The 15125-nt window shown below is 39.7% G+C and overlaps 1 protein-coding gene across 1 annotated transcript in view; it reads right to left on the bottom strand.

Moving 5' to 3' along the window:
- MTX1 (metaxin 1) overlaps positions 1–15125 on the bottom strand; it is a 422578-nt gene that overhangs the window by 235529 nt on the left and 171924 nt on the right. The window contains exons 4-5 of the mRNA XM_044080203.1: positions 14613–14705; positions 5687–5869 (exon numbers count right to left, since the gene is read on the bottom strand). Coding sequence (XP_043936138.1) covers positions 5687–5869; positions 14613–14705 — 276 coding nt within the window. The remainder of the gene's footprint in view (positions 1–5686; positions 5870–14612; positions 14706–15125) is intronic.

Raw genomic sequence — 15125 nt, 5'->3', positions numbered from 1 at the left:
ATGATTTTAGTTTAGGCCTCCATTGGATTAAAAGGATGGGAAAATGCTGTAAAGTGCATCCCAGAACATCTATAACCCTATGGCTTCTTGGACCCTGGCTTATTTGCATTATTTCCTAAATGATTACTACTGTGCTGTCCTAGTTAAAAAAGGTGTGTTGAAAGGATGCCAGGAAAACTAAAGCTGAACAGAAACACTGAATTTTAATTTGATCATAATTTCTGTTTATGCAGTCATTGGATGAAAAGGTTGTATAAAAAGGAAAAAAAACCCCTTAACAATGCACTTCAGAGAATACAGAAAATTATAGTGTCTTGAAAAACCTGAAGAATAAGGAAAATTTTGAGAAAAGACAGAAAAAAAGTAATGTGCATCATATGGGGAGCCCAACATGGAGGAAAGCAGAGAGGAGGAATGGAGGGTGTATGTGTGGGGGGGCTGAAACAGTAGGCCTAGGGTGCCATTTCACCCAAGTCCACACAGTTACATTACAGTTGTTCTGATGTATCATTGTTGCAACTAAATGACAGTAACTGTAAATGTCCCTTTGTGGGATAGTCCAACATAGTAAGGTCTACTGTTGTAATGTAAGAGCACTGTAGCTACAGGTCAGTCTGTGCATACTAAAAGTTTGCAGCATGAACTAAAAGATTGCTTAGGAAGGGTGGCAATGACAGGGTGATACTTACACTGGAAGTGCTTGGGGGGCCCCAACTTGACAGTTGCTGGGGGCCCCCAAAATGCTAACACCGGCCCTGTGTATATGTATGTATGTATATATACATGGATTCAACCTCTCCCTCACATCTGGTATTTTCCCTAAAGCTTTTAAGCATGCTGTAATAATAATAATAATAATAATAATAATAATAATAATAATAATAATAATAATACCACTTCAACACCCACTAAACTTCAGAGACATTGCTAACACATGTCCACTCACAAAAATATTTGAAAAAATTACATATACAGTGGATATAAAAAGTGTGCACACCCCTCTTAAAATGCCAGGTTTTTGTGATATAAAAAATGAGACCAAAATATATCATTTCAACAATTTTCCCACCTTTAATGTGACCTATAACCTGTACAATTCAAATGAAAAACAAACAAATCTGTTAGGGGAAAAAATATAAAAAATAAAACATGTACAGTAAGCTGGTTGCATAAGTGTGCACAGCCTTTTGATTTAATTACAGCATTCAGTCTTCTTGGGTAGGAGTCTATCAGTATGGCACATCTTGACTTGGCAATATTTGCGCACTCTTCCTTGCAAAAAGCGCTCCACATCTGTCAGATTGCGAGGACATCTCTTGTGCACATCCCTCTTCAGGTCACCCCACAGATTTTCTATTGGATTTAGGTCTGGGCTCTGGAAGGGCCATTCCAAAACTTTAATTTTCTTCTGGTGAAGCCATTCTTTTGTTGATGTGGATACATGCTTGGAGTCATTTTCGTGCTGAAAACTGAAATTCCTCTTTATCTTTCTAGCAGACGCCTAAAGGTTTTTAGCCAAACGTGACTGGTATTTGGAACTGTTCATAATTTCCTCCACCTTGACTAAAGCCCCAGTTCCATCTGAAGAAAAGCAACCCCAAAGTATGATACTGCCGCCACCATACTTCGCCATGGGGATGGTGTTCTTTTGGTGATGCGAAGTGTTGTTTTTGTGCCAACGTACCTTTTGGAATTGTGGCCAAAAAAGTTCAACCTTGGTCTCATCAGACCATAACACATTTTCCCCACATGCTTTTGGGAGACTTGATGTATTGTTTTGAAAATTTTAGCCAGGTCTGGATGTTTTTCTGTGTAAGAAAAGGCTTCCATCTTGCAACCCTACCCCATAGCCCAGACATCCAGACATATGGAGAATATGGAAGACTGCTGTCACATGTAGTACACAACCAGTACTTGCCAGAAATTCCTGCAGCTCCTTCAGTGTTGCTGTAGGTCTCTTGGCAGCCTCCCTGACCAGATATCGTCTTGTCTATTCATCAATTTTGGAGGGACGTCCAGTTCTTTGCAACGTCACTGTTGTCCCATATTTTCTCCACTTTTTGATGACTGTATTCACTGTATTCCATGGTATAGCTAATGCTGTGGACATTTTTTTACCCTTCTCCTCATTGATGACCTTTTAATAATGAGATCCCTTTGATGCTTTGTAAGTTTTCTGCGAACCATGGCTTTTGCTGTAGCAGGTAGCTGAGTAAATGTCAGGAAAATCCTACTAGAACAGCTGAACTTTATTTGGGGTAAATCACAGTCTCTTTAACTGATGGCAGGTGTGTACATAAGACTGAATGTTGTAATTAAATCAAAAGGTGCTTCAACAAAGTATTAGTTTAAGGGTGTACACACTTATGCAACCAGCTTATTGTATTTTTTTATTTTTTACATAACAGATTTGTTTTTCAATTGAATTGTACAGGTTATAGGTCACATTAAAGGTGGGAAAAGTTTTGAAATGATTTATTGTGGCCTCATTTTTTTATATCACAAAAACCTGGCATTTTAACAGGGGTGTGCACACTTTTTATATCCACACAGAACATACAAGTAAATATGGCCTGATCTGCAATTCCCAATATGGCTTTCGCAATTCCTCTATCACCATGACTGCCTTAATGACAGCCAAAAATACTCTCTTCAACAATATAAATGACTCATTATTAATGGCTGCACTCTTCATTGACATGACCTCAGCCTTTGAGACTATCAGCTACAGCTTCCTACTTCACAAGCTGTGCAGAATCAATTTTGGTTGATCTTCTCCACAGTGCTTCCACTGCTATCTACAAAACAGGACCTATCAGGTGAGCCTAACCAACCACCTTTTTTATAATGGTATCCTAAATGCAGGTGTTCCTCAGGGATCAGTACTATTTATAAATGATCCTACATCTGACCTACCAAACCTAAACATGATTACGTATGCTGGCAACATCCTCTTACTAGATTCTAGTATGGATTGAATAAACTACAGTGCAAACTTCAAGACAGTTTCACAGCCCTCAATAATTGGACACAATGAAACAGAACGATCATCAGCACCCTGAAGTGCTGATATTTGACGATGCTCAAAGGCTACCCAAAATACTCAATTTTTACATCACTGACTGAAAAGGTTGTACCCTGCCAACAGTCTCCAAACAGAAATATTTTGGAATGACAACAGACCTATCCTTAAACTTCACCAAGCATATAGACATCACTACTAGAAAAATCTTCCAGTATTTGAAAGCATGCTATAAAATCTCTCACTTATAATCATCCAGCTCGCAATGCTACAACTGGCAATTTCATAATCCCCAAATTGGAATAAGCTTTACCAATACTGTAGTACAAACACACAAAAGATTCAAAGAGGCATCAATAAGATCTGTAAATTAATTTTATTTTTGTCCCCTTACATCATTTCACTGGCCTGGCACCCCAGTGCCCCACATCCATGTGGTATCTACCAGGTGATCTACTCACAGACTTAATCCAGTACTGGTAGGGCTGATTGTGGATTATAAGGATGTCTCGTGGTTTGGCCATCCATCCAAGGGATCTTCTTCGTATGCCCTACCTACTCCCTTATGGCAATATGGTAATATCTGAGGGGCAGGTGTACAATAGGGATGTTGAGGTGTATTGTCCCACCTGGTTTAAGCCTCCTGTGTCCTCTTTGCACCATGCCAACCTCTAATGACATCCTCAGTCTCCACTAAGGCTCATTACAGAGAGACACCCATGTCATAACCCTCCCCCCTGGAAAAAAGGCACACCCATTCCTTCTTGCTGCTTGTCAGTCACCTGAGTCACTAATTTACCATGGTCACCTGGGTTGTAGTCAGATTATGCCACTAGAGTGACTGTAAATTTGTTTTTTCTAGCAGATCAAAAGCCAGGCCACTGCCAACACCTGGAGAAATTTAAATGGCTGCCTATCAGTAAAAATGCAACATTATCTCCTCAAATATTCAAAATCATAAAATTAGACCACTGCCTACCCTAAGAGAATCACTTCAAATTAAAAAGTTCTACCCATTAAAAGATGACCCACAAGAAATGCTTTCTCTAATAAGGCCCAGATTTAAAGCAATAGTGGGAGAAAGGTCTTTCTCTGAACTTGCTACTTCTATATGGAGCAAATTACTAGCAAGCAAAGAAAGCCACTTTAGACAAATTCAAAAATTAACTGAAAACTACTATGCTCAACTCATGCTGCAATTGCATCAAATATATCTAAATGATGCACAACCTGCATATAACTGCAAACCTTACTATAATGCTTCCTCTTAATTCCAGTTTTTTGCACTATTCTGAAACAACTATAGTTATCACTTGTACATGTTTTTCTATTTTTGTATGTTAAACATATCTCATGTATAATCTTTCTCTGTATGTAAACCTGCATATATTCTGTAAAAGGCATGTGCACTGAAACTTTGGCTACTTCTGCCCAATGGGTCTAGGTCATGGCTGAAAAATGGTCTGCTTCCTGTACCTGGTTATCAAACAGTAATAATTAAATACATAAATACACTTGGATGGCAATGGAGGGTCAAGAAAGTGCTGTGCTTTAATTACTGAGCTGGAGTGCAAAGAATCTTGTTCCTCCTCTTTGGAAGTTGCCTAGGTCTAGAAGATAAAGAAAAATAATGGAATGCAGCTAGTTGATACTGGTAATCTAAACTAAAGAGGGCCTTGCTTCTTGTTCAACAGGGTCATCTATCAATGATCCAAGTGAATTCCCCAATGAAATGGGTGTCCAGAGTAGAGTTTGAGTATATCCTCCAGAAAGGATAATCTCAGCCAGGTCATACTACAAACACACACACCTGAGCCTACATCCCTTGCTAGAGGACTGACATAGAAGTTGTACAGTGCCCAGTGGACAAGGGATAACATGAATGTCAGGTGATGCACGCCATCAAGAATCTTAAGCCCCATTACAGCACAACAGTACATTCTCTTACCACATCTTTCCAAACCGTTACACTTCCTGTACTGTGGCATTGTGGCAATATCCCATGGTATCTAGGTTTTGAGTTGTGTTGAAGAGCTCATGTACATGCCTGCCTAGGGTCTCCTACTCAGCGACTCAACTCTAAGCTGGAGGGTTGTGAAGATTCCACGTCTGTACGTTACAGCAGCAGAATCTATGTTTCCAGCATATGAGAATGACATTCTTAATAACTAGCTCCAAAGCAGAATGACCTAAGGTTCCTACTCTTTCACCTATAGATGTATACTTTGGAATTTCTGATGGAATGAATTAAGCCAAATAAAAGTCACTTAACAACTTCATCAATTTGAGGATTTTGTGCACACGTGGAAATTTATTAGATGTGCTTCAATGTATAAAATGTGAGGACTTTTAATGGGTGAACGGCAGGAAAAACAACAGTGGGCTGAGGAGCTAGGTGAACCTATTATGCACAAAGAAATCATGTTGTGCAAACAAGCTGGATATAAGTTACTCAGAATAGGAAAGTTTCCAAGGTAAGAAAAAAAAAAAAAAAGAAATGTCACATTGTGAGTGGTGGAGATGATGAACACAGAAACCACGCCATAAAGAAGAGTCTCCTGTGTTAGATGGCAACCACCCTCCTAAATAATTTCTGCACAATATGATTCATATCAGCACGTTGATGCTGCTATTAACGTATCAAAACTTAAAAGGTCATAATACCTCTTTCTCTTTCTCTTCATCCTCCTCACACCAACCACTGCCTTTTGTTAGTCTCAGCCTCTCTAGGTACTTTCCCTGAAGACGATTTGGCAGGAAGAAGTTTAATGGAAAGGGAATGGCTTCTGCATACCACTTCCGTGTGTGGTCAACGTAATTCTTTGAATCCACCCAAAATGAATAGATCTACATGAAAAAGAAAGTATAACTTAAAACTCAGAAGATGCACATAAGGTGACAGATTAATGAATACGTGGAAAATCTATCTTGCACTGGAAAGATTCTGCTAGAAACATGTAAATCATTATCTTGACAAAACAAAAACTCCTACTAATGACACATGAAATTCACTTTTTTTCTGAGAAATGGGATCTTTGACACCTTCCAACCTCAAGCCACACTTGTCAATGTCAGTTCATTGATGTATTTATATACACATGTTTATGTGTACATACAAACACAAATATAAATATGTAAACATATGCATTTATTTATGTAATCTCAACAGGAGACCCTTTATCGAACATATCAGGTACACAGTGTAGGTATTTTTGTACATCTGAATATCTATACACCCTTGGCAGGTCACCAAAATACTAAAATTTCTCTAAACCCTCCATACTTATGCTCTTTCTTAAAATATATTAAAAGCTTACATATAAAGCGGGCACGCATACACACACACACACACACACACACACACACACACACACACACACAAGACCCCCCCCCCCCACCCAAAAAAAAAAATTTGCTTTAGTTTATATTATTTTTGTATTTTTATTCAGAAGTTTTAAAGTTAAATGTGGATCAGACGGCCCACTCATTACAATGTAAGAAAAAATTCTTTACACATTGCATACAAGAAAACAAAACAAACATCAACACACTCAAATGCATCCATAGTCCACCTACACCAACTGCCAAAACCCAATATTAACTTTAGACTACTGAACAAAATAAGATAAAAATGGATCCCATCTTTCTCTAATTACAATATAAAAAAGCAACTTTATTTACTACACACAGAAAATCTGCACATGCAATGCCAAAAACAACATCAACCACTTAGGTTAACCCTAAAGACGACATGTTTTTAGTAGAGCAAAAAAGATGAAATAAAATAAGAAACAAAAGAGTAACCACAACTATCCAATCAGTAAACAGCATTATCCACGAAGACAAGCCAGAGTCTAAGAGCCTTAATTAATGAAAAAAATACAATTTAAAAAAAAGTATCTGTGTGGAAACATAAGACACCAAAATTTATTCAAATAATGAAGAGTTGGCCCTTCTGTCATACAATTAAAAAAAAACTTCCATTACATTGCATTCTAGATCTTCTTCTTTTGGCTTTTCCCGGTTAGGGGTCGCCACAGCGGAACTCCGGTCCGCTAATGATTGGCAGTAGATTTTTACATACTGGCTTGCCGGGCCTAACGCACAACCTTCAATGAAGGAATGCCCATTCACGCATGTTGCCACACAGAAGACGCTCTGAGAATCGAACGGGCACCGTCTAACTGTGAGGCGACAACGCTACCGCAGTACCACCACCGCGGGTTAACAAGCAAAAACTGTTTAAATACTCTAAATACGGTCAATTAAAAAAATCATATTTGCCAAACAAATACATCCATCCTCAACACCTTTTCCTGTTTTGCACATGGGGTCGGAGTGCCACTTCAACTGCTGAGTGGCTAGTCCTGCCTTGGTTTTGCCAAACTAATATTACATGATAATTTTGAATATGGCATGCAACTACTTATGAATGCATTACACTCATTAGACATGGAATGACAACAATTCAAATGAATTTTACAATATCAATATCTTTAATACCAATTTTAATGATTTTTTTCAAATGAATGTGGTTATTCAAGCTGAACACTGTTACATCCCCAGGCTTAGTCTGCCAGTTGTATCATTTAAAATTAAGCTGGCCTTCTGGGATCATATGGCCAAATTTCAAAAGACCTCTCTGTGTAAGTGGCCTGTCTATAAAGCAGTCTTAAACTGGAGTAAATCACTTACACAGAAAGCAAATCTTTTGGAACCCATCTCATAAGACATCTGGTACCCAAACTACTACATAAAAAAGTTTTAATTTAGCAGGAAGGTGACATAAAAAAGGCACTGCTGTTATTTCCTCTCCAAATACAATACAAATGCTTGTGAATCATCATCATTCTGTTTCGGCTTTTCCCGTTAGGGGTCGCCACAGCGGATCATCTCTTTCCATTTCTTCCTATCCTCTGCATCTTGCTCTGTCACACCAACTGCCTGCATGTCCTCTCTCACCACGTCCATAAACCTTATCTTAGGCCTTCCTCTATTCCTCTTACCTGGCAGCTCCATCCTTAGCATCTTTTTCCCAATATACCCATCATCCCTCCTCAGCACATGTCCAAACCAACGCATCTCTCTTGCTTTGTCTCCAAACTGTCTAACATGAGCTGACCCTCTAATATACTGATTCCTAATCCTATCCATCCTAGTTACACCGATTGCAAATCTTAACATCTTTAACTCTGCCACATCCAGCCCTGACTCCTGCCTTTTTGTCAATGCCACTGTCTCCAACCCATATAACATAGCTGGTCTCACTACCCTCTTGTAGACCTTCCCTTTCACTCTTACTGGTACCAGTCTGTCACAAATCACTCCTGACACTCTTCTCCACCCATTCCACCCTGCCTGTACTCTCTTCTTCACCTCTCTTCCACATTCACCATTACTCTGAACTGTTGATCCCAAGTACTTAAACTCGTCCACCTTTACCAACTCTTCTCCCTGCATCCTCACCATTCCTCTACCCTCCCTCTCATTTACACACATATATTCTGTCTTAGCCCTGCTGACCTTCATTCCTCTGCTCTCTAGAGCATATCTCCACCTCTCCAGAGTCTCCTCAACCTGATTCCTACTCACACTACAGATCACAATGTCATCTGCAAACATCATAGTCCACGGGCCTCCTGTCTGATCTCATCTGTCAACCTGTCCATCACCACTGCAAATAAGAAAGGACTCAGAGCTGATCCTTGATGTAATCCCACCTCCACCTTAAACGGATCTGTCACTCCCACTGCAGTCCTCACCACTGTCACACTACCCACATATCCTGTACTACTCTTCTCTGCCACTCCCGACTTCCTCATACAATACCACAACTCTTCTCTAGGCACCCTGTCATATGCTTTCTCCAAGTCTACAAAGACACAATGTAACTCCTTCTGACCTTTCTCTGTATTTCTCCAACAACACTCTCAGAGCACACATTGCATCTGTAGTGCTCTTTCCTAGCATGAAACCATACTGCTGATCACTAATCATCACCTCCCTTCTTAACCCTGCTTCCACTACTCTTTCCCATAACTTCAAGCTGTGACTAATCAGTTTTATCCCTCTGTAGTTACTGCAGCTCTGCACATCACCCTTACTCTTAAAGATAGGTACCAAAACACTTTTTCTCCACTCCTCAGGCATCCTCTGACTTTCCAAAATTTCATTAAACAATCTAGTTAGAAATTCCACTGCCATTTCTCCTAAGCACCTCCATGCTTCCATTGGTATGTCATCTGGGCCAACAGCCTTTCCATTCTTCATCATCTTCATAACTGCCCTTACTTCCTCCTTGCTAATCTGTTTCACTTCCTGATTCACTATCCCCACATCATCCAACCTTCTCTCTCTCTCATTCTCTTCATTCATCAGCCTCTCAAAATACTCTTTCCATCTACTCAACACACTCTCCTCTCTTGTGAGTACCTTTCCCTCACTATCCTTTATCACCCTTAATTGCTGCACATCTTTCCCAGCTCTGTCCCTCTGTCTAGCTAATCGGTACAGGTCCTTTTCTCGTGAATATGAACATGAATTTCCTTGAGGTACACCATGCATAGAAATCCATATGTGTGCTGCATTCTGCAAAGTACACCAAATTTTGGGACTGGCAATTTAAACAACTGGATGTCCCATAACTTCTGTCAGTGTTGCTAAAGGGTAAAGCAGGGAACTGGAAGTTAATTTATACTGTCCACATATGCTGCATTCCAACATACCAGTGTTTGCCCCATCACTCCATGCCAGGTATGTACTTAACTATATGTCTATTTCATAGGTATGTAGATCTGACTTCAACTCCATAAATGTTCTTTCTGTATGTATTTTTGTAACCATATACATTTTGCTTAGGTATGTACTTTGCATGTACTTGTGTAACCATATGTTAAATTTGTAGGTGGTCATGTTCTGTAACATTGTCTCATTAAATGAAATGCTTTCAGTTTTCTTATAGAAATGCCTTAAACCTCTGCTTCCTTTGACCAGGTCTTGACTGCAAGCCACCACTCAGTTTTTACAAATGCTCTCCTATGTGCAGATAGAAAGGCACTGGTCACTCTGTACTCTGGATGAATTTCACTGTATATTTCTGTCCCCCATGATGGTGGTTTGGCTGCACTTAGACACTGGCTCTCAGATGCTGACATGTACTTGCTTGAGTTTAATGAGTTTTTAGTTTAGTTAAATGAGCTTGTTTTAACTCACAATGTTTTCTATTATAATGATTTATGCTGTTTCACAACTTAGGGATGTTGCCATGGCTGCAGCATTTGCAACACTATATGCCAAGACGCCACCTTGATGACGGTAAGTTTTAAATCAGACCTTTGCAGACAGTAAGAACATCACTATCACAATTTACACAGTGAGATGCTCGGGGTGTGGTGCTTTCTATACTGACAAAACTAGTAGGAATTTGGGAAAAAGAATTTGTGAACATATGTATGCAATAAAAAAACATGAAAGTTTTATATACATATTCACTATATGCTCAAAATACAAGAAGTTTTTGTTTTCAGTCCTAAATGGTATGGCTGTCATATAACGGAGATCAAGAATCAGTGCTCAGTATGTTAGCATTAGAATGACAGTTTAGCATCAATGCCACAATTTTCCTGGTATAAATGAACGTGAGTAAGGTTCTGCTTAAACTGTGAGCCTTAAATTGGGTTGTTGGACATTAAAACATGAATATGCAGATGCTGACTTTCACATGAGAATTTGTTTATGTATTTATACATTTTTTAACATAAGACTTAATCACTGTATTGTTTAAATAGATTTGTGTACATAGTCATGTTATATGTTCCTTTGCTTTATAAAGATCTTGTATGAATAATGGTTTTAGTTCTGATGAACACTATGACAGCATTTACAATGTTCATACAGAAATGTTCCTATCTGTTGCATTCCCAAACCATACTGCCCAGAAGTATATCCCATGGAGTCTTTACAGAGCAGTCTCTTTAGATTAGGTGCATTTCTGAACCCAAAGACAGGAGCCGAACCTACAACCTCCTTAATACCATCACTGTAGAATCTTCCAGTTCTCATGTATAATCCTCTTAATTTTGTTCACATCACTATTGTAACCAATAGCCAACCTCGGGCGCCCTCTATTGTTCACAATGTCCACACGCCCTCTAGTCCGAGAGGCTAATTCAGTAGTAGTACTTCCAAGCTCCACCACCACCAAACCAAGGTCTTGTAGAGATCTGCCTCCACACACAATGTTCCCTGTTTGCCATCCTTACGGCTCCCTGTGAGTAACCTCTCTCCTCAAAGCATGACACCAAAAACTCAAGTCTCTCTATCATACACATCATTTTGGGTACACAGTCTGGAGGCACGCATAATTTGCCCTTTCATAACGTTGTTAAAGACATGTTGGGGGTGCATACTCCCCCTCTCCAAATAGGTGTTCTTCCAGTAATCCTTTCTATAAGTCCTGGCATGCAGAAACCCTCCTGCATCCATAACAATTCCACATCAAGGAAGGCTATTGAGGTGGTGGAGTAGTTGACAGAAAAGGTCAAATAACTAGTGCTCTGCTGTAAATGAGCCACAAAATCCACCAACTGTTCTTCTGACCACTTCCAAAAAATAAAGAGGTCATCAACAAACCTTTTGTAAAAACAGATGAAGATTCTCCAGGTATTATGGGGACCAAAAACACAGCACTCCTCCCATTGCGCCAACACAAAGTTGGCATAAGTGTTGGCGCATGCTGTCCCCATGGCTACGCCCCATTTCTGTAAATAATACTTCATAGCAAACAAACACATTGTTATGCAGAATAAGCTCAAGAAAACTGCATATCTGTGCAGTCTCATCAGGACCACATATATTCTTCCCTGTCAAAAAGTCACTAACTGCTTTAATCCCCATGTTGTTGGGTATAACAATAAATAAACTATTAACATCAAGCATAACCAAGATCGAATGCCCAAGCGAATGCTGATCAGACATTTTTGAGTATAAAGAAGTCAGAAAATTGGGGGTTGTCTAATATCGCTGGTGCAAGCTCCAATTCAGGTTTCAGACGCCTCTCAACCCATACTGACATGCACTCAGTCACCCAGCCCCTGCCAGAGACTATTGGCCTCAACGGTGAATCCATTCTATTTTTATGCACCTTCGGTAATCATTTGATCATGGGTATAACAGGATCCGTTGTCTTCACAAAATTATGTCTCCTCCATAATCACCCATGACCTAAACAGCTCCTCAACTCTGTCATTCACATTACAATGATCTTTTTAACCTCACACATTTTTACTTCCGTGTAGGTATCTAGATCATTAAGCATACATCTCATCTTCTCTTCATATTTGGTACTCGCCATGATCACAACCACACCCCCTTTATCCGCCGGTCTGATGATAATGTCATCCCTACTCTTAAGTTCTTCAAGAGCTTTATGTTCATCCTTGGTCAGATTATAATAGTCCCTCTTCTTCTGCTCATGAACAACTTTCGTTATCTCATCTTCACAAGTCCCAATGAAGGTATCCACAACAGGATGTAGGGCAGGAACAAATACACTCGGCTTTCTAAGCCTCATTGCATTGTTTACATCTTCCCCTCCAGTTCCAAACACACTTCAGCATACTTCTTCTCCCAATCAGCCGTAAATCCTTCACATCATCACTAAGTCTCGGGGGTTGCGCAGGAATGAATGTCAAGCCTTCATTTAACACAGTCAACTGTTCACTACTTAGCTCAATACCAGAGATATTCACCACCAATGTATCCTTCAGACTTCTGTCTTCCTCCTCTTCCTGCTCTGGCTGTCTATCCTCTCCCTCGACTGAAAGGCTTTCAATCTGACTGGCACCGGTAACACTGGAAAACCCAAGCCAGTACAGTACTGCTGGTTTAGGTCTCGCCCCCAAATTCTCTCCGGGGGATAAAGGCTCTTGGCGGCTCCATGTGGGAGGCAAACTGTCCACCAAAGCATCTGTCATGGCAGGGCCTGTCACAGTACAATCCACTACTGAACCAGTGCTGTCACACTCTCGTTGATTAGATAAACCCCTGTCAATCATGGCAGCAGCCATCACTCCTGCCTCCACAGTCCTATGAATAACATCACTGTTACAAAGGTGATCTGTAGAAGTCTTATTAGAATTAACACAGATGGGACGATGTGCACTTGTGTTCATTCTTTCCTTTGGCCAAACAAATATGTTCCCCTTCACAAAATCACTATAGTCGCTCCTCAGCTTCTTCAATTTGATCTGTTTAAGCCTACTCTCATAGGCATTCGGGGAGCAGAACAATTCATCCATTTTATTTTCACAAACTTCCTCTACAAACCCTAGATGCTATTCTTCAGCTTTCTGTGTAGCTTCCACTTTATACGTCAACAAATTTACTTCAAGTTCGAAATAACTAATTAACAACTACATATATTTAAAACTCATCTACAGGTTAATTTCTTGCTACTGGTGGTGAGCATAATGCACTGGCACAGCATGTTAAGAGAAATTTGACACATACTTTTAAATTTATGGTCCTGCAGTTATATGCTCTAACCAGAAGAGGGGGAGAAATTTCCCTCAAAACAGAACAGGTTGAAGTAAACTGGATTGCAGATCTGTAGAGAGAGACTGAGAGTGCCAGGGCTTAATAGTGCTTTACCACTAAAGCCTGTTCTTAGAGGGAGCAGACCCTGGAAATCGAATTGATTGGTCCCTCTAGAGGGTGTATGCTGTATTACATTTTTATTGGCTGAATGTGTTTTTTAAATCGGTTTGTGCTTTATTATGTTTTGTACTTGGATTTGAAAGAGTTTGATTACTCGAAAGCACTTATCCTGGTTATTAAAGATTTTATTCACACTCTGCCAGGGTGGATCCTTTGGGTTTTGTTGCTGCTATTTTTTCTATTAGACATTATGTGCTGTTAGTCCACAGGTTTCTTCACTTGTTTTTGATATACATATATATTTTTATATATACACGAAGGGTTACTGAGTTTATGCGGACTCATGGAGGCCATATGCGTAACTGTCCTGAATAGTGCTCTGTCTCCATCCAAATGATTGGTGCTGTACTGTATCAATTCACCACACAAGTGGACTTCTTTTATGCTGACCTTTGACTTGACCAAGCCTGACGTCCTTGATGACATCAACGCCAGAACAGCACTGGTGCTTCCACATATGCATCCTGCTGCACCAGCCTTTCAGAGCAGCCTGCTGTGGACAGTCCATGCCAAACTTCAGACATGTAGATGTCAGGCAGCATACCCCCACCCCCAAAAAAGTTCTCCCCAGGGAGGATAGGTGTTAACCACTGACTGCAAAATCTTTCTTTCCTACACAACTGACTCTCCAGTATCACAGTTACCAGGATTACAGAGAGCTCTCCTTCTGCTTCACTAAGCTGCCTACCAAATTAGGTGACAATCTGGACAATCGTCTCTCCTGAAGCAACTTAAAAATACATTTATCTGCATTAAAACTTTAATAACCATTTATGTTTAATGTAATTACGGTTATTAACTGAAAAAAAGCATTTATGCCATCAACTGAGGTTTTACATAAACAGGTCCAAAGTAAGGTAAACTTGTTACTTACCACTGCTGGCAGCAATTTTTCCTCAAGTAGTGAGATGAAGGCCATGGTATCAGCTCCTTGCTTGGCTGACAGATCATAGTCAGCATTGTACTTCTGTTAATGAAATTTAAATTGCAAATTAAGAAGAAGCTCAAGTTATCAGAAACAAAAAGCTAATTTTTAATTTTACTTGCAGTGGTGTCATCAGTTTGTGTTTCTTGTATACTGAAAGTTACAATGGCCATGCAACTCCCCTCCTAGACAAAAATAAAAGACTGTCAAGGAGTGGTAAGTGCAAAATGAACAAGTTCCAAATTTCTATATCCCAAGGTGTTGACCCTGCTGGTCTATGTTCAGTTTGAAGCAAAACAGTGACTGGTAACTATTATTAACAGTTATGAAACAGTTCTTGACCAATACAAGCTGTCTTTCTCATTTAAAGACCTTTTTCTCAGTTGGCATCTTCTGAAATGACAGTAATGCTATGGCTTTCAGAAGTAGCTCTCATGTGCAGGCAAGTAAGACTAATCTAAG

This window comes from Protopterus annectens, chromosome 8.part0, assembly GCF_019279795.1.
Source record: "Protopterus annectens isolate FY-2018-M chromosome 8.part0, PAN1.0, whole genome shotgun sequence".
NCBI lineage: Eukaryota > Metazoa > Chordata > Ceratodontiformes > Protopteridae > Protopterus > Protopterus annectens.
This window is presented reverse-complemented; position numbering and strand designations above follow the sequence as displayed.